Source organism: Grampus griseus, assembly GCF_964374135.1.
Source record: "Grampus griseus genome assembly, chromosome: 15".
NCBI lineage: Eukaryota > Metazoa > Chordata > Mammalia > Artiodactyla > Delphinidae > Grampus > Grampus griseus.
Genome location: NC_139009.1, coordinates 20,092,181 through 20,118,627, shown reverse-complemented (window position 1 = coordinate 20,118,627; position 26,447 = coordinate 20,092,181). Strand labels below are relative to the sequence as shown.

General features: G+C 44.3%; 2 protein-coding genes across 3 annotated transcripts in view; both read right to left on the bottom strand.

Annotated features, from left to right (window-relative positions):
- Positions 1-26,447, bottom strand: part of DRC1 (dynein regulatory complex subunit 1) — a gene marked incomplete at both ends in the record, with an annotated part of 45,968 nt that overhangs the window by 634 nt on the left and 18,887 nt on the right. The window contains 12 exons of one of the 2 annotated variants that reach the window (XM_082672860.1): positions 557-659; positions 1,016-1,159; positions 2,272-2,447; positions 10,116-10,202; positions 10,747-10,836; positions 12,021-12,133; positions 14,760-14,992; positions 15,332-15,466; positions 16,454-16,593; positions 24,350-24,472; positions 25,065-25,151; positions 26,151-26,288. In XM_082672860.1, coding sequence (XP_082528986.1) covers positions 557-659; positions 1,016-1,159; positions 2,272-2,447; positions 10,116-10,202; positions 10,747-10,836; positions 12,021-12,133; positions 14,760-14,992; positions 15,332-15,466; positions 16,454-16,593; positions 24,350-24,472; positions 25,065-25,151; positions 26,151-26,288 — 1,569 coding nt within the window. The remainder of the gene's footprint in view (positions 1-556; positions 660-1,015; positions 1,160-2,271; positions 2,448-10,115; positions 10,203-10,746; positions 10,837-12,020; positions 12,134-14,759; positions 14,993-15,331; positions 15,467-16,453; positions 16,594-24,349; positions 24,473-25,064; positions 25,152-26,150; positions 26,289-26,447) is intronic. The other variant, XM_082672861.1, reaches the window with a different exon arrangement.
- LOC309833694 (small COPII coat GTPase SAR1B-like) lies at positions 8,654-9,289 on the bottom strand (the record flags this gene model as incomplete). The annotated part of the gene is made up of 1 exon (XM_082672148.1): positions 8,654-9,289. Exon 1 carries the CDS (start codon positions 9,119-9,121, stop codon positions 8,654-8,656), a length of 468 nt encoding a protein of 155 aa, XP_082528274.1. The 5' UTR covers positions 9,122-9,289.

Genomic DNA, 26,447 nt, shown 5'->3' with positions numbered 1-26,447 from the left:
GTGGACTCTTCCCTGTGGAGCGGACGGGGAGATCCTTCCTCCTGCCAAGCCATGGGGAAGTTGCCCCAACTGTCACTGGAGCAGGCACGAGTGGGGGCCAGGGAATATCTGCCCCAGTTGGAACCTCCCCTCCCTCCCATGTCACATCCTAGGCCAGACACCCAGGGCTGGCAGAGAGGGAAGAGTCTGCCCTCTGGGCAAGTTACAGAAGTGCTGAGTTTCGATTCTCCTTTTTGTGAAAGGGGGAGAATCACTTCCGCCCTATCTGCCTCACAGACTGGTTGTTAGGGACCAAAGAAGGAAGTTCATGTGGAAGGGCTCTGTAAGCTGGGAGGCCAGCACTGGCTTCGTCACTGCCTCTGAGAGCCCTCCAACAAGCAGCCGGTGCTGAAAACGATGGGCATCAAAGGGACACCATCACAGCCTGCATCTCAGAGCTCCCACGCCTCGCGGCAGGGTGGGGGCAGGGGTGACGCCTCACTTCCTAGTATCTCCTCCTGTCCCACGGCCTCTCCCAGCATCCCGCCTCCCCTCCCTGGAGGGTCTCGTCACCCACCTTGGAGTCTAGATACTGCTGCAGCAGCTGCTGGAGCTCTGTGTTCTGCTGCTCCAGAGAACGGTTTTCTATCAGCAGCTTGGCCCTCTGGGTCAGGACGAGGCTTTGGGCAGAAAAATCGGTTAGCGGCCCATTGACTCCTCCATCCTGTATCAAGTAAGGGCCAGGGGCTCTGTATTTCTATCTGGTTGGAGGTGGAAGAGGACCCCAGAAGGCTCGCCTACCAGAGCAGCCCTCCCGCCCTGAACGAGCCAGGCCAGCGGGAACAGAACAGGGAGGGCGGGGCCAGAGGGGCCTCCCCAGCACTACAGCCCCCCAACAGGGTTGCCCTTTGGCTGCTTTTCTCTCCAAGAGTTCACGGGACAGGGAGGCGCCGAACGTGGCCGTTCCAAGCAGCATCCTTCTCCTACCTGTCTGCCCGGCTCCCTCCTCCCCCTGGGCCATACCAGACACACGTACTGGTATTTCTCCAAGGCGGTGTAGAGAGCGTCCCAGAGGTTCAGGGTGGTGGCAGGGATAACCGTGGTCAGGGCCTTCCAGTACTCGGAGTCCTTTGAGTCGCCTCGCACAACGTTCGGCAGCTTCACTGGTGCCCGAAAGTCCCTGGAGGTTGAGCGCACTGGTACCATCCTCTCCACCTGGTGTCATCCAGGCCCCCGAGCAGGGCCCATCACAGTGCCTGCACCTCACAGACTTACTGCCTTTCCACCTGTCACCTTCCCACCCAGCTATACAAGTTCATCAGATCGTGGAAGGTTCTCAGAAAGAACACCCGCTTGTCATCAACGTTCCTGATTCCTGGTGCCATTGTCACCTTTGTGAAAGCATCACTGGAGTTTCATCCGCCAGCTTTCTCTCAATCAGTTCACTTCACTGGCTTCATAGTGTATTACTCTGCCTATTTCTTCCACAAATGTAGCAAAGCAGCTCTCAAAATTTATCTCCTCTCCATCCCCTCTAGGATAGGCTTCATCCAGGCTGTTCCCTCCCACCTGGACAAACCTTCCTACCACTGTCCTTGCATCCAGCAGCAGCCCCCTCCCTGCCGCCAACGTGATCTTTCTCAAATGCAAGTCTACTCAGGGCTCCCCCACGGCTTAAGATCCTTTTCTGGCTCCAGGCCACTACAGGGTAAAGACCAAGACCTTGGGCAATTTGGGTAAGGCTCTCAAGATCTGGCCTGGCTCCTCTACCCAAGCCGGTCCCACTCCTCAGATCCTTGACACTCCAGCCATACCTCTTTGTCGTGATTCTTGAACCAGGCCTTTCCCTGTGCTGTGACATCCTAAAATGCCCTTCGCCCCCCACTTTGTCCACCGAGGAAAACCCAGTTCTGGTGCCATTTCCTCCTAAAGCCCTCTCTGATATGCCAGATGGAGGTGACCACTTCCCCTGAGCAACATGACACCTCCATATGCTTTGACCATTGTTCTGATCACAAAGTGTTCTCCCCACGGGGCCTTCACACACAGCAGATCCCAACAGATGTTCGTTGAATGAATGAATGATGAATGAAAACATGCAAATCGCTTCTACACCCATTTCTTTCATTGTAATGTCCGTGGATTCCTCTCATCCTCCTTCCAAACATCCTTCTACTCACTCCCCCCAAGTTCTGGCTCAGCAGCCTCTTCTCCCATCCCTGGCATCTGTTGGGCCCCCATCCCATCCAGCTTCCCCAGTTCTCAGGCAAGCCCTCCAGCAACACAGCCCACCTGGGTTTCCTCAGACCCGTGACAAAGGCCTCCAGAATCTTGAGAACATCGTTTGGGTGGATGAGCCTAGGAGAAGGCGGGGGCTGCTTCTCCTGTGGCTCCCGGTCCACAAGGCTTCCCTCCTTCTCTCCCTGGGGGTCCAGCTTCTCCAATGGTGATACGAGGCTTGTTCGCTCCTGTAGGGGAGACACAGATGCCAGGGGTTGATCTGGACAAAGGTGCAAGGGTAACCGTGGCTGGAGGTACGCAAGCATGAGTGTATGAGGACAGAAAGAGGAAAAACGGAGAAAAGTTTACAGAAAGTTACAGAAGTTAAGGAGCTTCAAAACAGTGATAATATGAGAATTCCCTGGCGGTCCAGTGGTTAGGACTCAGTGCTTTCACTGTGGGGGCCCTGGTTCGATCCCTGGTCAGGAACTAAGATCCCGCATGCCATGTGGTGCAGCAGAATTTAAAAAAAAAAAAAAATGCAGTGCAGCCGAATTAAAAAAAAAAAAAAACCACAAGAGTGATAATGTTCTATTTCTAAACAGTTCACAGGTGTTCATTTTATTGATATTCATAAAGCTTATATGATATAAATATCCTCTTGACTCATAATACAAATTAAATTTTAACTTTTTAATTTTAAAAAGTCCTCCTACTCCTGCCTCGCAGTTCATTCATTTTACTTCCCATGGGCAAACCAATGTTATCCGTTTCTTATGTATCCTCCCAAAGAAATATATATACATATAAGCACACACACACTTTCACTTTTTCTTCCAGTTTTACATGAATGATACCCTACGACGTACATAGTAGAGTTTCACAATAAACCTTAGAGAGCTTTTCACATAAATACATAAAGAACTTTCTTGTTCTTTTTTCACAGCTGCATAGTATTCCATTGTGTAGGTGCACCATATATTAATCAATTCCTTAATGACGAAAATTTAGGTCATTTCCAATCTTTTGTCATTTCAAACAGTGCTGCGATGAATAAGCTGTGATAAACACATCGTTTCAACTGTATTGAGTATATCAATAGACTAAAATCCTGGAAGAGGAATCACAGGGTGAAATGTACCATATGGTTTTGTAATCGATCCTGCCAAGCTGTCCTCCACAGAGGCTGCAACAATTTACACTCACACCAGCAAATTATGAGCATGACTGTTTCCCAAATCTCAGCCATCACTATGTGTTATCAAACTTGCAGATTTTTGCCAACCTGACAGATGAAAATGGAATTTGAGCACTTTTAATTTGTATTTCTCTTAATACAACAAAGCCTGATTATATTTTCATATGTTTAAAAGTTTTTTTTTTCAAAGACCAGGTAATCATTTTATTTTTCTATTCCTGACACTCAAATTCATAGGGGGTGAAAAGACAATAGAACATAATCAAAATAACACACAAACACAATTCAAGAACATTTAACCAACTATTATAGCTGTTCTTTGTAAAATACATAAAAGTAAACAGAAACATCTTTATATAAATTAATGCTTAACAATCTGTATACACTGTAAAACAATGTTTAAAATTCACACTAAGATACTAGTGCAAGCAGTGGTGTACAAAAGTGTAAACAAGGTTAGTGATGAAAAACTTATCACCGACTTGCCACTTCAACATACTCTGCATTCACTCAAATACTGAAGGCCTCACCACGGAAAACACTGATCACTTTTTGCGGTACACAGGCCTCTCACTGTTGTGGCCTCTCGCGTTGCGGAGCACAGGCTCCGGACGCGCAGGCTCAGCGGCCATGGCTCACGGGCCCATCCGCTCCGCGGCATGTGGGATCTTCCCGGACCAGGGCACGAACCTGTGTCCCCTGCATCGGGGGACGCTTTTAAAGTTATGTGACTACCTTCACCCTGAGTGCTCTTGCCTCAATATGGCAACTGATTATGAGTCCAGGTTAGGAGCAGCACCAGGGAATCCAGAAACCCATGTGAAGTTGGCCATTCTGATGTGAATCTTTATACTTGATAATGAAAACAATTTCAAGGACAACTTGTATGTCAAAAACTGTAGAACTGTCAGCTCCCTTTTCCCCCGAATATTTAAAACTAAAATTAAATCTAATTCCCCCGCTTCATTGAAAATACACACTGAAGAAGAATTCATCCACTCCAGTGCGGCTTTTCCACAGATAATAATTCTGCATGAAATAACTCAAAAACCTTTCCCATTTCTGTCCTAAAATCTATTTGGGGTGGGGGCGCTCCTGAAACAAAGTTTACTTTGAATAAATTTGCTTACTTTACTGTGATTACTTTGGGTTCTGTTTGAAAGTGTGGTTAAAGCCCAGAACCATCAATCAGAGGTATTAAATATATTAGCTATTTAATATTCTAAATTATGAGGACAAAAATTAGCTAGTTCAAAACTGCATCTTCAGTAGACTCTGTAGATTCCCTTTATACTCAGGGATATTTTTATCCAAGTGTGGGCTGGGGGTATGGGAGGGGGAATGGTTACAGGGTTCAAGAGTAGAAACATGGTTTTAACAAAATCCCAATCACTTTACATAGAGGCACAGTCCTATATTTTTAAGAGCTTGTTCTCTTTCTTTTCTTTTTTCTCTTTTTCTTTCATTCTTTTTTTTTTCTTTTTGTTAAAAAGCTAATTTGCATTTCAAAAGGACAATGAAGGAAATGACCAGAAACATCAATATGGAGCTTTGGGAACTTAGTCCTTAATTGAATATATACTGTTTTCTGAACTCTTAACTATGACCAAAAAAAAAAAAAAAAAAATTTAAAGGTTTATAGAAAACCTTTAATTCCCTATTAATTTTGCATCCAGAAATTTATATTTGCTCATCTCTATTTTTCTCATGCTCTCTTGGAGACTTTTTGAAGCTTCACCAACTTTTCCATATGTTTAAAAAGATCCAAACAGGGACTTCCCTGGCAGTCTCCACGATTCCAACGCAGGGGACATGGTGATTCCTGGTCGGGGAACTAAGATTCCGCATGGCACCGCCAGAAAAAAAAAAATCCAAACAGTGTACTCTAAATTAAATCAACACAAGATTTTCTGAGAGACTTCCTTTTATATTAGCTATTTTCAATGTACTCTGGTCAAAATTTATTTGGCAATAGAAACCTTGCAAGCTTCAGTCACGTAAGTGACTAATAAGACTGAAATGCCTCGTTGAGCCACGTACCAAGTACAGCTTCAGAAAATGTAAACCTGTCTCCTGAAACTCTCAAATCATGTCAACTAGAGGTATTCTGTTTTTAACGATGGAACTTGTGAAAATGCTGGGTTAATCAAATCATTTTGCAGAAGGCAAGAAACACTATTATCACAGCCATTACTCTATTTTAATGATTTATAAGTAGCTTATGTGCTGGAAAGCACTACACAGAAGTGTGAGCCAGTTGAAAACTAAAGAAAAGAAACAACGTTCTGCGTATACATTGTAAACCACAGTGAATGTGTATACGTACGCAGGCGCACAAAACGAAAATTTAGATCTACGCAGGCAATATCTGAATTCACACTTCAGGATACTGGGTCAACTAAGTATCAAGGCACTCAAGGATACTGGGTCAACTAAGGATACTGGGTCAACTAAGCCAATGGCGAAGAATATTTTTTCATACGCTTTAGGAAATATCTGTGCCCCAATTTTTAAAAAACATAATCTTCGATCTAAAAATTCACCAAGATAAACTGGAATCCATCAATTGAAACAGTTACACAAAACTATAATTAACAGCAGTCATTGAAACAGGTGTGAGGTTAAGGATCTCTTCTTTAAAAATATAAAAGCCAGCTGAGGCCCTCTATTTTTAGAGTTTCGGACTTAAGATTTTAAAACATCTTTTGAACACTTCCTGATTTGTATGGAATCCAATCTTAGCTTGTATACAATAGTGTTAATTACATTTTCACACTTTACAGTGGGAGGAACAAAATTAACCTGTGTCCTCAATACTACCATTTACCCAGAAACTACTCCGCAAATGTGCACGCTTGCACAGGCACATACAGAGTATATGTTTTCCCCATGTGTTTTTACTGCTTCTCGGCATTCTCTTAACTTGCTTCTTCTGAAGGAAGCAGTGACTCAGTGTATATGCTCTGAGGAGATCTCAGAGCTAGATGGTAAGCCCAATGGCTGGGGAACTCTGAGGCCCATCTCCCTCAAGCTGGCAGGAAAGTACAGCTTCATTTCCAGAGGTTCAGGCCACAAGACTCTTACATCATTGGGAAAATATCCAGTTTAGCTGTGGTTCACAAGGTGACTTTGTTCCTTTGATGCCAGTGACAGACCTAGAATGAGAGTTCTGGAACAAGATATTTTGTACCAGAAAGCAAATATCCTCTAGAGAAACCACTAAGCTTTTTCCTTTATACCAATTTATAACACAAATAATTAACTTCTCAATGATCACAATAGATACTAGGAAATACTTGAAGAAAGGCATGTCCCTGTAAATACTGAAAAGATGCCAACGACAAGAAGCGGTTACTTTTAATAAGGCTTAATTCTGTTTAGTCAAGATATTAAAAATGAGTACTTTAAATATATCTGGCAGAATAACCCAAGAGGCTGAAATATCATTTGCTACTTTTCCCATGGTGCTACTGATGTTTCTAGGCAGGGAGAAAGCTTTTTTATTTTCGTTTAGAAGGAAGCTGAAAGTGAAATAGAATAGGTGAATTCCTAAAACCAAATGTCATGGTGAAATGACCTTGTTGGTTTAGCTAACTGGTAATTCCTTCCAGGCATGTCCTTCAATCCGTATTTGCTTCATATATTACATTATTGATGAGAGAAGGGACTACAGTAACTCTGATCTGGACAATAGCTAGAGAAAACACTAATTCTGATATTAAAATCACTCTTGATGGAACTGGAGCAATCTATTCTCAATGGAATTGGTTAAATATACTATAAAACCTTGGTTTGTGACAAAGAGAGGAAATCTTAAGCTTGACAGTCTTTAAAAATAAATATTTGGCACTTGTCTTTCAGCTAATTATGGGACTGTCCGACATATGGAAAAAAAGAACTCAATTTCTTAGGAAATTAAAATGCTTTAAAAAAGCTAACTAAAATCTTATTAGAAAGTCTATCAATGAGGCTTGCAGACACTATCACGTGGCAAGCACTGTATCTAAAAACAAAAGCCTTTTGTGCTATAACATGAGAGCTAACTGAGAATAACTTAAAAAAATAAAATTAAATATATGGATTCCACCAAGAAATAAAATATGCCAAAAATGCAAAAGAGTTGGAGGATAGGAGCAAAATCCCCAAACATCTCAGTGACAAATGAAGCAGAAAAGGCTCTTTTTCCTCAGATGCAGGTCTCCACGATGAAACCGCGCACAAGACCCTACTTGTCGTTTGCCCTGGAGAGTACCATTAAGTATAAAGAGACTGGGGAGTACCTCTAAAGGTGGGGAGACTGCTGCCTGTCACTACTTTTGGTGAAGAGGCACAGAACACCAAACCGGGCGCCAGTAAGACGGAGCACTTCAGAATCAGACAACGGGAATGGGCCTTTCAAACCAAAAATTAACCTTGGGTTGTACCAGAAGCTGTGTTTTTCTGCAGAAGGCCGATCCCACAGGGACTAGGACATGGACCCCATCAGCACTGGCAATGGTAGTGTTACAGATAAAAATACACATGATTCAGAGATAAATGTGGTATAGGTTGCCACCAAACACAACTTGTCTCCTGGAAAATGCAAAAGCCTCTAGGAACTTAGGTATTATTCTAAATATTCTGAAGCAATCTCCTTTCCCAGTAACCCCTCATATAGATAATATTAAACATGCAAAATTTCAGAGCATACTAGCCAGATAAGGCACATTAAAATGAAACATTTGCCCAAGAAGGATGCCAAATATTAGGGTTTGCGTTATTGCATGACGTTTGCATAAGAAAAAATAATGAAAACTGTAAGGCTTCATGCAATCATCAATAAGCTAATTATTAACTGTTCACTTAAGATAGATGGACACATAATCTAAAATTTAAAAACTAGTTCCAAAAAAGTACATAAAAAAATGTAACATGATGAACTTTTAAATATGGTTTACATTTGTAGTTTCATATTGTTAAAAAGTGCTTCAAATGTAGTCTGGAAAGTTGCTCTTTAAAAATGGTGCTGGGGGTAATGTCAGATTATAAACTGTAGGAACTAATTATTTTTATGGAATTAGAAAGCTAACATTGTGATATTCAAGCTTACTAGAATCAGTTTTCAATTCTAACTCAAATTAGGTTGATAAAATATTAATCTAAAAAACATCTGTTTTCTAACCAACAAAAGTCTATCGAATTCAAGTTATGCGTGTTGAGTGATCAAATCTCTGAGTAGGCCTGAATGGTGAGACCTTGAACCGATGGGGGCTGGTGTTAACCAATGTACTGCGCCATCCAGCGGAAGCCTTCTGCATAGCCTCGTCTTTTGAGCACACTACACATGAAAACTTCTAAGGGCTGGGCATTCAGTTCTTTCAGAGACACACTGCCCTTTCCTGTTGTCTGACCATATAAACCAAACATCTCTCGCAACCTCTCTTCACTGATGGCTTCAGGCCTGTCAGTCTTATTCCCAAGAATCAGTATAGGCACATTAGCAACAGTTTCATCTGTCATTAGTGAATGAAGTTCTTCTTTTGATTCTAACAGCCTTTCATGGTCTACACAATCTACCAGAAATACAATGCCGTTGATAGCAGGAAGGTAGTTTTTCCACACTCTTCGAGCTTGAACATGTCCACCCAGATCAAAAGTTGTAAAGGTCATGCCAGCAATGGTTAGTTCTTCTGAAGTGGGATGTAACATTGGGACATGTTGTCCAAGTCCGTCATCTTTTAGCATGTGTAGCAATGTTGTTTTTCCCACATTATCCAATCCAAGAAATACCAATTTACCAGTTTTCTTATAATCCTAAAAACTGTAGCACACTGCTGAAACCACTGTGAATCCAGTCAAATATGAAGGACATAGCCAGATCTTATAGGGTCTGCGATTGGAGAGAACACAATTCCCTGCTTGGCGTCGGCCCTACTCACTCCGACACCAAACTGCAAAGAGCGATGGCTGCCGCGGCCCTAGTCCCTAAAAGTTACCTTATTGCCTCTTCTAGGAGGTGTTTGTTCATATCCCTTGTCTGTTCCATTGACTTGTGGGTCTTTTTCTTATTGGTTTATGAGAGTTCTTTATATAGTAAGGAAATTAGCCCTTAACTGTGATATGAATTAAAAATATTTCCCCCCTCCTGTCATCTGTATCTTAACTTTGCTTATAGTGATTTTTGCTCTACAGAATTTTTTTAATGCAGTCAAATATGTCCTTTTTTTTTTTAGCTTCTGTGTTTTGTCCACTCAGCCAACTCTTTTCGGAAGCATAACAGGATACTCACCCTGGGGCTAACAATACTAAAAACATTTTTTAATTCAAGTTTTAATTTTTATATTAAAATTTTATAATATTTTTAACATGATGACTTCCTCAAAATAGTGAATTACAATCAAGATAGGTATTAAAAATGGGCCCTGCTTTGCGGGGAAGTGCTACGGATCAAAATATTCAGAACTTGGTGAGCCCAGGTCTCATGTGGCTGAGGCCTGGCTTTCAGGGAAGGCCCTGGAAAAGACTCCTTGGACCTTAGTATAAGAACAGCATCTCATCGCCAGCCAGCCTTCTCTTTACAAAGACAAAAAGTAATAATAACAAGGGAAATGCTGGGTTAGCTATCCTTGACACAAAACCCTCACTATTTCTCCAGAAGTATTATTCAAAGGCAGCAATGCTCTCTGGGGGTTTCCAGGAGAATTTTAAATGCTCTCTTTTTTATTACACGTCACTTTACCTGGCTGGGAGGTGAATGATGAGCTTGGTATTTGAGGAAGAAGTTTACTAGTTTATACAAGTCATCTTCATTTTCGATTCCAAGGGCCTGAGGGAAAAATAGAATGACTGCTCAAATACCACACATCAAGAAGCGCCCCTCTCCACATGGCTCCGGGAGTCACCAGGCCCTCAGCTCCCGAGAGCAGGGGGCTCGCTCCCCTCAGCAGTCCCAGCGCCTGCCATGGCCCAGAGTACAGGCCATTCAAGCCCGGAGAGCTCAGTGAATCTGGACACGCACATCAGAACAGAGGAACGACGTTCAGGTCAGGAACGGCTCCATATAGGCCTGGTGGGCACAAGAATGCTAACGGGGCTGAACCCACATCTCAGTTTAGGGGCGGAGGGGAGAACCTATGGCTGAGAGCTGGGCCATGAGAGAGGAACTGACAGAGGAAGGGGTGGGATGGGAGACATCGATGCGACTCTGAGGCCAATTCGTACATGGAAAACAGGTGAAGGGAAGGATGTGACAGGGAGCCGGGGAAGCCCCGGGAGCCCCGCATCTACTCCTGGGCTGAGGCAATGCTGGAAACCCCAGGGGGCTGTCTTTACCCCAGGACCCTCACCCACTCAGCCCTGGGGGGACTCACTGAGAAGATGGCGTCCAACTTCAGCAGGTAACACTCGTTCTTGTCCAGGGGCAGGAGAAGGCTCAGCAGCTTCCTCTCTATGAGGAAACCCTGAGGAGAAGGAAGACGACATCTCCAGTCAGAGACAGGGTTCAGGACGAGTCCCAGGCCCCGCATCCCCCCTCTGGGTAACTAGCCAGGGACGACTCCACAGAGCAGAAGCCCAGGGCTGACACATCGGACAGCAGGGCCCTCGGAGGGAGGCCTTCCCGGGATGCCTAAGAGCCCTTCCCAGAGACAAAGCCAATCCTCACGATGGACTGAGTTCCCCGCACCTCGCCCACAAGCCATGGGGTGAACACCTGGGCTCCCCGCCGCAGTCCAGACGTGGTCCAGTCCCGCTCCCACCCGCCCATGTCACTTCACTCAAATGCTACTCCCCAGACATCTACCGGACACAGCGGTAGGCAGTGAGCTGGAGGAGAGGAGGGCTGGGGGGAGATGGAGACACCAGAGCAGAACACGGTGCACGTCAAGTGCGGGGGTGAGGGGGGAGAAGACTGGATGCCCGCTTGGAGTGGGAACAACGCGTGAGGGAGGGCTCCTTGGAGGGGTGGCCACCGGCAGCAAGCCTGCGGACAGAGGGGGGCACCCGCCAGCCGCCTCCTTCAGCTGGAGCTGCCCTCGGTGGCAGGAGCCCCCCCTCGTGCCCAAGAACTGTCCCAAGTGGACTGGAGGCTGACAATCTTTGTGCCACCTGCTTCCCATCTCAGAAATGAAAATCTGCCTAAACACCCATTCTGTTTGGGTACAATAAGACTTCTAGCTGAACCAGCTCCAACGAGGCCTTTACACCAATTAGTTTTGCTAAGATACAGTGAAGATATCCAAGGCCTAACACCCCCAGAGTAATTGCAGGCTCAGCTCCCAGAGAAAGGCCACCGTGGGTTGTGGCCACGCTACTGTCAGGTGGATGCACGGAGGCGAGACGGGTGCCCTTTCTCTCGCAGATGAGCAATTGTTTAGCATTTCTTTTTTAATTAGCAGGAGCCCGTTGGCTGGCCTGGGCCAGGCTTGCTGACCACGAAGGTAGGGCCTGGTGACCAGCCAGGTCAGCTCTGGAGCACGACAGCCTCTCCGCGACCCCATGAAGTCCAGGGGCCGCCCCCAGCACCACCCTGAGGGCCGGTCCAGTCCTGCCTCCAGACCACCTCTGGCCCGTCCAGTGTCATCAAAAGCAGCCCTCGAGAAGGGCAGGAAGTCGGCTAGGCCACCCGCCAGGAGCCCAGCCTCACCGACTCGTCACACAGGAGCGTCAGGATCTTCCTGGTAGTTTTCGCTGACACTTGCTTTGGCAGGTCCAGGTACGACACTGGTTCTGAGGCGGCCTCCTCTGCCCCCTCCTCTTCTGCAGAGGGGCCATAGCGAGAAGAGAGAGAGAAAGAAAGAGAAGGTGACTCCTTGGGCTGCTTCACTTTGAGGAACAGTCAAACGGCTTTCCTTGAGGAAATGTAGGCCTTAAAAGGCGTCTTTAAGGCACTAGCAAGTTCCTTTAGCTGAAGAAAGCCCATCACGTGGGGAGAACAAAAAGGGAGATTGGGGGTCGAAATAAGAGACTATCTGGAGAATTCTGCCACCCTTGGCCAGCCTAGAAAGCCTCACTCTTCCCAGTTTCAACTACCTGGAAACACCATGCTCAAAATCCAGCCTTGACCAGGAAGTGGTAGGGAGACCGTGAACCTGTTTATTATTTGAGAGCGAAATCTAACACATCCACCACGTGGTTTCTAAACCTGCAGAAGATTAGAAGCAGCCCATGAAAATGCAGGAAAAGTAGCTGCCTCACAGAATAGTGTCAGCACAAACTGGCAGCTGGTAGCAACAGCAAAATTTTCCTTAATGAAAATTTTAAAAAGTGTTTTATGCTATACATCCCTCAACTGAAAATAGTAATACAAATCATTGCACTGCCCAGGTTTTACTACTTGCTCAAAAGGTAAAACAAGATAATATATATGAAAAGATTTTGAAAAGGACAAGAGCAAATTGCTGGTGGAATGCAAAATGGTACCATCCCTATGGAGCAAGACCCAGAAAAATTACAGAGGCATTTACCCTTTGATCCAGTGATCCTACTTCTAGGGAAATATCCCAACAATTCACAGGCAAAAACATGAAAACACAAAGGCACAAAGCTATGTGTTACAGCAATATTCTAATAGCAAAAACGCCAAGAAAACTGGAGATATCCCAAATGACCATCAACAGAGGACTATTTGAATAATTATAGCCCAGTCACACAATAGAGCACCAGATAAAAAAGGAATGAAGAGTATTTCTTCTTCCTAGTGTAGACTCATCTCCAGGATATATTGTACATAAAGAAAGCAAGGTGGAGAAAAGCATATGTTCTCATTTACCTAAAAATTGGTTTATATAAAGACATACACATTTGTTTATAATTTTAAAAAGTAACAGAAGGATAAAGCATAAATTATTAAATAGTTACCTAGAGGAGAGGGACAAAAGAGGATAAAAGCTATACTTTATTGAGTATAACTTTTTTGTACATTTGACTTTGGAAACGTAAATATTTTACATAATTATAAAACAAAATTCAATTGTAAAGGAGCAATCACTAACAATCAAAACTAACATGAAACAAAAAGACCTAAGCGTGTATACAGTTGGTGACATAACCACATAGAAAGCATTCCAAGTGACTTTAAAAGACAGTAATCTGTCTGTACATCCCTAGTAGGTTGTATCCTAAGAACAAAAAGAACTGCAAAAAAAGTTTAAACACTTTTTAGTAATCATTTGTTAGTGGCAGGGTTGCTCTTTTATTCTGAGACTATTTTGTGGTACCATAAAAACGTATATGAGTAATTATTTTGAAGGCACTGACTACGAAGATTTTCAAGTTAGGAGAAAGGAGATACACTTTGATAAGGTTAAGTAAAAAATTCTGACATCCTGATGATTCGGAAGCATTAGGATTATGTTTTAAAGATAAAATAAATCATGTATCATAAATACATGATTTATTTTATGTTTATCTTTAAAACATAATCCTATACCCTCGGCTCACCCACTGAGAAGGCCTGGAAACGATGACCAGTCAAACCAGTGAGCCCTCCAGCACCCAGACTATGGTTTCAAAATGCCATTCCCTATTTAAAAGGACAAAGTCTCCTTGGAGGAATGGCTGATTCCAGACTTGAAGCAGGAAAAACATAATGTGAGCCTGGAACATCTGGTCATTCTGGAAAGCCACGAAGCTATCAAAGACTGCTGGGGTTGTGTCGAAAGGACCCAGAAGCCGACATGGCCAAAGATGGAATAAGTAGAGCATTAGTAAGGACGATAACTGTAGTAAACCGAAACATCACATTTGTTTAAACCCATGTGTTCATAAGGAAAAATTTAAATAAAACCTCATTGGTCACCTTTAGAAGATGCTAGAGCCCCCGTCTATTTATTCTGAAGACTAGTAAACAGAAAAAAGACTAAGCACTCTCCTGCTTTTCCTGTACAAACTGTATCTCAGGGTAGCAGATAGCTGATGGGGAGAAGATTCTCTTTTCAGAAGGGTTCTAGCTAATAAATGAAGGCAGAATGATGGAACTCAGAACACCATTTTGCTGCAATCCCTAATGCAGTTAATGGATCTTAGACAATGGTTATCAATGGTTGCTAACATCACAAAGGGAGACAACTTGGCATCAGTTTATCCCGATGGAGGCAGGCAACAGTGTATATAGGGAAAATAAAGTGAACTTGAATCTGATCAAGCTTCTAGATCTAAGTACCAGTTTATAATACAGGGGAGAAGGTAAAGCAATAAATTAGAGGAAACTTAAAAGTCATATCAACCAATCATGCTCTCTGGACCTCTTAAGCTATGAAACCTTATCCCCCAGATAAGGGAACTGCTTTCATTTCCCTTATCTGTAAAAGGAGTGGGTTGACCCGATGTTCTCAGAGGGCCCCTCCACTCCAGCTCGAAGATGCTATGACTCTGTTCCAGTCACCTGCTTCCATCAGCACTTCCTCTAAGATTTGCGTGGCCGACTTCCGCTGCTGCTGAGAAATTGGTCCCACATTCTTCAGGAACCAGAAGTCAGGTGCTGTCCAGGGGAGCCCCAGGTGATGGGTATGGATGACCCTGTCTACATCAAAGGCTCTGCTTATCAGATCTTTTGCCTCCTCTTCATTCATCAGCCAAATCTCCCGAAACTGCTTGTCATCAATGAGAGCGAAATGCCTGTGAAGGAGAGTTATTGACCGGGGCCAGCTGATTCCAGTGCCAGGCCAGCACCCGTCCCCACCCCCAATTAGCAGCAGGGCAAGGACCGAGGCAGAGCTGTGGGAAATCCTGAGCCTGGCCCAATCCCTGAGCCCCTGATTCTCACCTGTGAGAACAAGGCAGGTGACATGCAAGTAAAGGGACAGGAAAGACAGCACAAAGGATTCTCTGGTGCCCTGGTCCAGCTCCCCAGAAGCAGGTGATATCAAAGTCTGATGAAATCACCGCCGCTACCAGCTCTAACCCTGCAACCTCTATCCTAGGGCACATGCCTTGGGACCCACGTCCCTGAAATACCTCATGGCTTTCTGCATCTCCTTGAATTGCATCACAAAGCGTTTGTAGTCTGAGGTTAGGGACTGGTTCTCCTCCTGAAACTGCTTTACCTGCTTGTTATATTTTGATCTCAGATTGTTAAGTACATCATGAAGGCTGGGTTGAAGAAAAAAAAAAAGTTAGTCTGCAAAAAAAGGAAAAAAAAAAGAGAGATACACTTAATCTCTGGTAGGAGGAATATGGCATTTTTATGTTTTTTGTTTTGTTTTTTTTCTTTTTTTGCGGTACGCGGGCCTCTCACTGTTGTGGCCTCTCCCGTTGTGGAGCGCAGGCTCCAGACGCGCAAGCTCAGTGGCCATGGCTCACGGGCCCAGCTGCTCCGTGGCATGTGGGATCCTCCCGGGCCGGGGCACGAACCCGTGTCCCCTGCATCGGCAGGCGGACTCTCAACCACTGCGCCACCAGGGAAGCCCTATTTTTATGTTTTTATCTCACTTTCATTTGTGGTATTTTCTAATTTTCTATAATGCACATGTACTGCTTCTGTAATTACAAGTTGAGCATTACCCAGATAGCCGGGCACACATGAGAAGTGACACATTGACATAAGTACTTATGTTGGCATTATTTGCAACAGCAAGAGATTAGAAGCCATCGAAATGTGCATCAGTGTGGGACTGGGCAAGTAAATCCTAGCATGTCTATGCAGTGGAATACGAGGCAGCTTAAGAAATAATGTGAACCTTCTCTACGAACTGGTATGGAAACATCTTCAAGACATAGAACAGTGTGTATAGAATGCTATCGTTTGTGTAAAAGCAGAAGGGGATGAGACTGTCTATCTGTGTTTGCTTGTACGTGCGTGAGGAAATTCTGGACGAAACAAAAGAAATGAATAATGGTCACAGAGGTGGGACAGAGGACCCAGATAAAGGAGGGATGGGAGACAGACTTTTTGCTGTAAACTCTTTTCGGGGTGTGGGGAGGGTAGAACCAGTTGAATGTTTTCCCCCCCAAAAAAAAATATTTTAATAAGAATTGGTTATATTTTTAACAGTTTCTACTCCTACAAAAGAGTACAGACCCATCCCTCTTTTCAGCACAGAAAGGCCCAGAACAAAGACGCTGTGCACGCTAGCTTACCAGTTGATCTTCCTCTTTTGCTGGGATTTAATCACTGTGCTTTCTTCATCTCTCTTCTTCAGCACCTGGAAGCTGTACTCTAACTTCTCTTGGTTTAGCTGATAAGTTGCTTTCATTTGCTGAAGCTGTTGCTCAAGAATCTAAAGTTAAAGTTTAAAAAAATAATCCTAATTGGCCCTGGTACAATTTGTCATGCATGAGGGTCCCTGGTTGTTTGTTCTGCAGTCGTATCAGAGGAACCTTAGGACAAGTGTCTCCACCTGAATTCTTAGAAAATTTATCATTAGAGGCAAACTAAAGGTCAACCAGAAAAAATACAAATCATTCAAGTGCAAGCTAACGTCTACGTGCTTAAAGTCTAAGAGAGATCAGAGTTAGAGCACAGTTCAGGTACAGCTACCTCTCATGCTCTGCTCCAGACCCTTCAGAGAACGAGCAGCCCCACTAGAAAAACCATAAAAGTTAACATGGCCACAAAAAACCTGCAAGGTCCCCACTCTGACCTTCCAGTTGTCAATGTCAGTGTTTAGCAAACCGTGTTCATTTTAAAGGATAGAGGCAACCATCCTTACTATTTGGATCATCATTAGTTGTGTTCATTCATTCAGCAAATATTTATCGAGTGCCTATTATACGTCTGATGCTTTTCGAGGTGCTGCTGGGAAAACACAGGTGAAAAAGGCCCAGTCCTTCCCTGTCTAGGAGAGGGACAGATGAACAAGCACTGGTGACAAGAAGCAAGATCAGGGTAAGCACAGGTATGGGACCAATGAGAGGAGGGTTCTCCCGGGCCCTGAGGGCAGGGCAGGCGTCCCTGAAAATATGGCATTCGCATGTCTGAGGCCTGGAGAACGAGTAGGAGTTACTCAGGTGGAGGGGAGAGAGGTCTAGAGAGGCAAGGGAAAGCCAGGTGCTTTGGGGAAACCACGAGCAGTTTAGGACGTGAGGTATGAAGCAGGGAGGGAATGGTAGAGATGAGGCTGACAGAGCAGCAGGGCCTGACAGAGCTAGGAGTCTAACGCTTTATCCTTGAAGTCAAAGGATGGTCACTAAGACGTTAGGGGGAAGAGTAGAATTACTGGTCCACGCAGGGTAGGAATGTCCTTCTGCAGCTGGTGAAAAGGATTAGGGAGGGGCAAGGCTGGAACAGGGCAAATATACTGGCTCGCTCCTGCCTTTCTCGAATGGAGGTGCAGCAATGGAAGATGCAATTAAGTACAATCAGATCTGGATAAGGCAGCCATGTGACATACCACACTCTTTCAAGCCTCCTTCCCGTCTGCCTCCACTCGACTACAGACCCTCCCCAAGGAGTCAACAGAGGAAGGAAGAGATTCCAGACTGCTCTGGGTCATCCTCAAGGAGCAGAACTGGCCAGGAGGTGATAAACAGGAGAACAAAGGCAATCACCCATCATCAGAGGGTGAGTCATTCCCACCTTCCCTGTGGAGTCGGTGATCCCCACACTGTAACTGAGGGAATTATTCACCTCAGGATCTGTTTAGCTACCCCAGAGGTTTTAAATTTTCCATTATGGGACAAGAATTGAATATCTCCTTCAGAACAGAAGGCCTGTTCTATCTCTTCTTTAACAGGTGGTCAGTGAAGAACCATCTTGGTCACCAGGATGATAACTAATTGTACCTCTCAATTTCTCTACTTTCAGTCAAATTTTTATTTACTTTTTTCTAGTTATATGCTTTTCTTTGCAAAAACTTTTCCTCATTGTGAAAGTAATATTTGCTCGTTGTAGAAAACACAGAAAGTACAGTAAAGGATAAAGAAGGAGACATAGGAGAAGGGGGAAGAAAAACTACCCATAATTCCACCTCCCAAAGGCAATTTCTGTTGACATACTGGCCTGTTCCTTTCCAGTGTTCCTTACATAATTGAGATGCAACTATACCTACAATTTTATATCCCACTTTTCTCCTTTACTATTACAACTTAAGAATTTTCCATGCCAATCAAGTTTTATTAATATAATTTTAATGGTGCATATTTTTATATTATAATTTACCCTATAGGAAATATTTATGTTTACCATATACCATAATGTTTTACCATTCCCCTACAGTATATACATTTACAAATGTATAAATACATTTATATTGTTTTGATAATCTTCAATATTATAAAATAATGGTGGGAAGAATTACATTTAAAACTTTGGGGGTATTTTGTTTATTTCCTTAAGGTAGGTTCTCAGAAGTGAAGTTCAAAGGCTCTCCACAAAGCAATTTACGGTTCACACCTCACTGGCCGTGTGCAAGTACCCGCATCCCCACCCCGTCAGCTCTCAGCACTGTGCAGGGCAGGCCCAGCCCTCGGGTAGGGAGCTGTCGGGAGCCGCACCGCACTCTCCTGAGCAGGATTAAAGTTTAATTTAGAAATTCCTGACTTGAATATTATCCCCAAGAGCCTATGGAAGGTTCTGAAGGCATAGCCTCAGCTCAAGTGCAATTAGCTGGGGTGGTCCCAGCCTGAGCCACTGCTCCGGGCCCTGGACCCTTCTAGGGATGACTGTGAGTGCCGAGTGGGGAAAGGGACACTCAGCAATTCTTCCTACAAAGTCATGATGATTTATGCCACCGTGCTCCAAACGAAACCAGCCCACTACTTCAAGTGTGACCAGCCCTGGACACCGGGGAGGCCATTCGTCAACGTGGCTTGGCACAGAAGCGCCATAGAAAAGCTCCTTGTTGGATGGCGACAATCTGAGAAAGGGTGAACACTCACAGAGAAGGAGGGTCTCCAGAGCTGCTCTGGATCTGGAATGACAGTGAATGAGTACCAGGCTTTGCTGGGACGGAGGCACCCAGGAGCCCCATGACCCTGGGTGTCTGCTCTGACCATGTCCGGTGACCTCTTTCTTTCTAGAGCTTTGCAATGAGCCCCTGTCACTGAAACAGAATTTCCCAAACTTACTTACTATAGAACAGTTTTTATACTTATTTATACTTATAACACAGCAGGAGCACATGAGTTATAAATGTGAGAGCCCTACCATATGAATTCTCGTGTGAATTTCATTCAAAAGGCAGATTATTACACAATAATAATCATGTAAATGGACTCTATTTTTCCTACAGAACACATCTTGAAAGGAAAAAAATATCACTGGCATCACTTTTTTTGTTGTTCTTGTGAAACCACCACCAATATTTCACCTAGCTGAACACAGTTTACAAAACTCTGAACAAAAGTAACTAGGCCGTGTCTTTTTCTTTGTGACCCGAAGGAACTTACTAGCACCGCACTCTAACCAACTGAGCTAACCAGCCGCTCGATGTGGCCTGAAAGACCTTAAATCTGAGCTGATTTTATAGACGAATATATATATATAATAATTATAATCCGTCACCTGACTGTTTTAATTTACAGTGTTCTGCTTGTACACGCAGTTGAATTGTATTCGCCGATTTTATTTCCTCTTGTTGAAAACATTTGCCCCTGCTCTTGGCTAATGCTCTTAGGGAACTGACGCCTGGAGGAACGAGCGATGCAGCGTACACACAGATCACACATCAACCCTCCCTTCACCTCCACTCTGTCCCAAGACCACCACAGGGCGCTTCACGTTCGTGATGCCACTTAGGAGTGGCTGGCAGTGCTGTTGATGAATTTACAGAACTAATCACGGTCTCCTGCCTCTTGCAGTTCCGTGTCTACAGCAGGCAATTACATGAATTCTGTTACTCATTATTTGTTTGCAACACCTTCTGCTCGTGATAATTTTAGTACCGGTGACTCTATTGTTAATTATCACAGGTTTTAGTCTCAATATATAGCTGTCCTTGATTGTCATACATTGAGTATAGTTTCATATTAAAAAATTGTAATCTGAAGCGAGAGAGTGGCATGGACATATGTACACTACCAAATGCAAAATAGATTGCTGGGGGGAGCAGCTACATCACATAGGGAGATCAGCTCGGTGCTTTGTGACCTCCTAGAGGGGTGGGATAGGGAGGGTGGGAGGGAGGGAGACGCAAGAGGGAGGAGCTATGGGGATGTATGTATACATATAGCTGATTCACTTTGTTATACAGCAGAAACTAACACACCATTGTAAAGCAATTATACTCCAATAAAGATGTTAAATAAAATAAAGTTTAGATATTTTTAATACCAAAAAAATTGTAATCGATCTTGTTAAATGCTTGTGCTTATTATTCAATTATCCAAAGGAATTTTGCAAAGTTGTACTCCGTGTTCCCAAGACTAACGGCAAAACGTCATGGTTAGTTTGGGGGAATAATTTATAAAGATTACAATCTAACCCGCCACAAAAATCCTTCAATGTTGCACGTACTCCAGGTGTTGATCGCACCTCCCTTTTCCCCTCTTTTTCCTGGGGCAGTAGGAGCAAGGAAGCTGCTTTCTGGAGCCATCTCCTACCCTGGGCTGACGCCGCCGGTTGCCAATACCGCCCCAGCAGAATGGAAATTTAGAACAGCCTTTCTCTCTGGCCTTCTCAGATGTTTCTAAAGACCCCACTGAGCCTCTTTATCACCGATCTCAACCCTGTGGGGATGGGAGGGAACCCCTGGATTCCATTTGGAACTGCAGACTCTCCATCCCACACTCTTGCTTACCCTTTTCTTCCCTGTTGCTCACTCTTTTATACTATTTATACTATTTATGTAGCTTGCTTTCTCGCTCAAAAGATTGTAAATTCCTTAAGGACAGAAATTGTATCTTATTTATTTTTATGCTTTGCACCCTGTAAGTTCACAATACTTGTTAAATAAATAACTTGTATTTAACTTTTTGTGATGAATATTCTGGTATTAAAGTTGAACTAAACCATTTCACAATTTTAAATGAGCAGGTAAGGCCTAAAAATAAAAACCATTTGCTTCCTGCATCAAGAACTAAGTGTTTCTAGCAGTTTTATTTTGGGGTGGTGGGCAGCAGTGGTAAAATCTTCATTCATTGCTAGTGTGACCTTGCTAGCAGTAAGCACTTGAAAAGTGCATCTTCTTATTTTTACTTCTTATGCTTCACCTATCAAACCATATCTATGTGTATTGGATCCTTTGTATTTTTGTGGTTTGCAAAAATTTTAGTTCCATATTTAGAACTGACACAGTGCTATGAATTAGTGTTAGGAATTGAGCTGCATGCCGTTATCTTTTTGACAAAAATCGACACTATTTAACTTTACTATCTAGTGAATACAGCTCAGAGGCACTATGATAAAGTTCAGTCTACTAAAATATTCCACATATTGCAATATGGGTAATCCCTGATTTGATTACCTTTTCCCAGCTAAAGGGTGGAGTGTGGTACAGTGTACTCAACTCTAACACAGGAAGGAACTGTTACACAGAGGAACTGCACACACTTTCCCACTCTGAGAATCTCCATCTGCCTGCCTCCTGCATACCCACACTCCACTGTTAGTCCCTCCAGACAGAGGGAGCCAGGAAAGCCAGGTCTCCCAGGCTACCTGCCTCTCTGCCGCTCACCTCCCTAGTCTTACCCCCTAACCTCTATAATCTCCCCATGTCCCAGAATTTTTTGGCTTCGTTCAAGCATTTGAACATTGGATTAAGAACATGAGGTTCCACTCCTACAGCTCAGTAGCAAAAAAATACTCAGTTAGAAAATGGGCAAAGGACCTGAAGAGCCATTTCTCCAAAGAAGATATGCAGATGGCCAACAGGCACATGAAAAGATGCTCATGACTAATCATCAGGGAAATGCAAATCAAAACCACAATGAGATATCATCTCACACCTATTAGCATGGCTGTTTATCAAAAAACAAAGGACGGCAAGTGTTGGCAAGGATGTGGAGAAAAGAGAATCCTTCTGTGCTGCTGGTGGGAATGCAAATTGGTGCAGCCGCTAAGGAAACAATATGGAGGTTCCTCAAAAAATTAAAAATAGAACTACCATTTGATCCAGTAATCCCACTTCTGGGTATATACCCAAAAAAATTGATCTCGAAGAGCTATCTGCACTCCCACATTCACTGTAGCATTATTCCCAATAGCCAAGGTATAGAAACAACCTAAGTGTCCGATGAAGGACTAATGGACTTTTAAAAAGTGGTATATATACAGTGGCGTATTATTCAGCCTTTAAAAGAAAAAGGAAATCCTGCCATTTGTAGCAACAGAAATGGACATGCAGGACGTTATGTTAAGTGAAATAAGCCAGACACAGAAAGACAAATATTGCATGATCTCACTTACATGTAGGATCTAAAATAATCAAACTCCTAGAAGCAGAGAGTAGAATTTGCTAGGAGGGACTGCCAGGGGCTGGAGGAGGGGAAGATGAGGAGGTACTGGTCAAAGGGTGCAAAGTTTCAGTTATGTAAGATGAATACATTCTGGAAATGTACAACAGAGGGCTTATGGTTAACAATACTGTACTGTATATTTAAAAATTTGCTAAGAGGGTAGATCTTATATTAAAGGTCTTTACCACAAAAGGAAAAACAAAACAAAAGAACAACAAAAAAGAACATGAGTTTCCATTATTTCACTGTTTGAGGCCAACAGTATGTACTTTTGTCATATAAATGATCGTAGAATCAAGATAACTTGAGAAAGCTTAACAATAGCCATTTTCATTAAAAGTGTAATGTGTACAGCCCGCAGAAGCAGTGAGGCTTTCTTACAGACTTCTACTGTCCTTTGTCTCACGCTCAGCTCCGTGACATTAATATAAGAAAGGCTCAAGAAAATTCTCAACTGGAAAAATATTTGTAATCTAATAGGGTTTGGGGGCGGGGGTTGCTTTTGTTCAGGCCTTGTCTTGTGGCTTTCGGGATCCTAGTTCCTGACCAGGGACTGAACCCAAGGCCATGGCAGTGAGAGCGCCGAGTCCTAACCACTGGACAGCCAGGGAATTCGTTAACAGGGTTTTTTAATTTAACCTCGTTATATAAAGCTACAAGAGGAGTTAAGACCTGAAATTCTACCAAAGGCTGTGTGGAAAAGCTTTAATCTAACACGTTTTTTTTAGATAAAGACTGAAATGAATAGAACATGAACATGCTTGAATATTAAGACACAATTACATTACATCATCTAAATATAATTAGGGATTTTTTTTTTTTTTAACTGATGTTGAAATACAGAATCCTAGGTTTGGAAAGAACTTTAGAAACCAGAAAAATCTAACCTCCTTCCCACGGCAGGAATCCTTCTACACTGAAGACAGACATAGCCATTCAGTCTGTGAATACTTTATGAGATAAGGGACTCTTTGTTTTGTGGGCTGACCCTTTTCTGTATTAGACAGTTCTAAGTCTGAGGAGGTTCTTTCTGATGGTGAGTCAGAACCTGCCTTACTGCTACGTTCAACCATCAATCAGGGGGCTGTGTGGCATGTTGGGAAGGATACAGGCTACTGAGACACACAGAACTGGGTTTCAATCCAGGGCTTACCACTTACCAGATAAGTAGCCTTGTCTCTGAGCCTCAGTTTCCTCGTGTATAAAATGCCATTAGTGATTTCTCCCCTTCACGTGACTGTGAGGGTTAGAGACACTGTGTATTAAGTGTCTGGGATACGGTAGACACACATTGGGCGGTGGCTGTCCTAGCACTGGCCGTGTGACACAGCTAGCTACCTGACCCTAGGGCCATTTTCCCTTCACCCCGCGAAAATACACAATTCTCTCAACGGTCCCTCACGTGCCATGGTTTCCAGACCCCTTCAGCATCTTGGCAGTTTTCCACTGGTTTATTAAAGAAAGCATTCCTCCACGTGTATCCTGTACATGAGCTCCTTCAAAGACGATCATTTAAAAGAGAGCAGATAACAAGTAGGGACTGGTTGAATGGACTAGCTCTAGAATATCATGGGTGGTTGCTAAGGAAGAGACATTCACAGGTGCTCTCCGCCTGCTCAGCCGCCCAGACGCGAGTCACACCTGCACGTCCTGCTCCAGCTTGATCTTGATCGTGTTGTACTCTTCGCAGTCCCAGATCCTCTGTTTGTTGAGCTGCTTCTCGTGGTCCTCCACTTTCTTGATGCGGTTCATAAGATACTCCAGCTGAAGGCACAGGGAGACAAGGGGAAGGGCAGGTCCCGTCCCTGTTCCGACTGTGGAGGTAGTGTGTCTGCCCTCAGAACCCCTGTGCCCCAAGGCTTTGAACTCCCAGGTTATGGCTTGTATTGCCTAATGGGGTTCTACTCCAGAAACTCTAAGAGGAAGGCAGACCCTGCAGTCAGACATTTGTATTTCTAAAAAAAAATACCCAGTGGATCTTGGTCATATTATTTCTTTGTTCTTTACGTCTCTGAAATAAAGCGAAAACCCCACACCCTTTAAAATGTGTCTTAAAACATCATTGTGGGCGGCAAATAGCCATGGTTGGGGGAGATACCCAGGAAATAAAGTAGAGAGTGGGAGGACTGTGGAAACCACAGCGGGCTGCACGGGTGGTACTGACCACCACCACGAGAGGGCGCCATCCGCAGTCCCCGCTGGTTAACTAACTGGCAGGTGCAGTCAGGGATGTTGGCCACGGCACTCCTCCCCAAGGTCCAAAAAGACTAGCAAATTCAGCCCCAAGAGGAGTCATCCCAGACCCCATGGACCACCCTTGACACCCCTGCCCCTCCCCCATCGGCCGCCCCTTGACCTCTTTGGCACTGTGAGCCTGCAGGGCCTGCTCCCATTTCTTCTTATTGCTGGTCAGCAGCTCCTGTCGCTCCACCTCAAATGCTTTCTGCGACCCAGAAGGAAAAGGGCTCTTGTGTCTGTTTTAATTAGGCAGGTCCCACAGCATCAAAGAAATCTCAGACAACAGCACCAGTGCCACATTGCCACCCACAAAGTCAAATCGACTTGCCAAGTTTCATGCAACCAAAAGACTGTGGAATGTGTTGCGTGGAAAGTGTTACGAAATCTATGCTTCACGCAGACTGTGAGAGGAAACGTGCCAGCTGCCCTGTGTCAACTGGATAAGCGAGGCAGGAAGCCAGCGCCTTGCAGTCACAGGGCCAACCCTGGCATGACTTCAGCCGGGACTCGGGTTCGAGCATTGCTATGGCTGGGGTTCCCATGAAGCAAAGGCAGCATGGAGCTCACAGAACAGGGGATGGGGTAGACTCAGGAATGCAGAAATGAGTCTGTAATAATCCAAAGAGACAGGTCCCCACCTCTGGGCTCTCTTCCATTTTGGAAAGGTCTTTCTCGATCTCAATCCTTAACATTTCATGCGAATCCAGAATATTGGATCCTGGATCCTGTTTGGCACGCCCCTTTCCTCTCCCTCCATCCCTGACTGTCATAAACACATCAAATAAATGGCTCACAAATGCCTGTTGCTTCTGGAGCACCAATCTCCCTCCTCCACACCTCTTACCCCTCTTTTATTTTCTTTCCAAGTGCTTATCACACCTGTCAACTTACATACTTAGTAATTTATCTCTATTGTCTAGCTGTCTCCTGCTAGAATACAGGCTTCATCCAGGACTTTTTCCATGATTGTATCTCCAGCCCCTGGCACAGTGCTTGCCATTTAGTACACTTGCATATTTGTTGGAGGAGTGAATGTATCAATAAGTAAGTGAATGAAACGCTAGAGTAGAGACAGCAATGAGAGGACCAAGACATCTGGGGCCCCTCCCTGGGTGGTTAGGCCACAGGCAGCCACCTCCCAGGGGACTCGTCCCAGGGGTCTCCCAGAGGCAGAGGGCAGCTCTCTCGCATGCCATCACCTCACCTCGATGTATTGGAGCTCCTGGCGAAAGGTTTTCATCACATTTTTCACCTGTTCTTCCATCCTCTCCAGGAGCAGGCAGACGTCACCCGACTGTTTCTTCAAATCCTTCACGTACTGATCATGCTTTGTTTCTAACTCCTAGAGAAGAGCACGTCAAAGGTTGGTCATCAACTGAGACAGAAGCCAGAAGTTGCCAGCCACGCCTCACCCCCGGGGCGGTGGCGGGGGGCGGCGGGGGGGGGACTTCTCCCATCAGCATCACGCACTAGGAATTATAACTGCACAACGGGAAGGTGC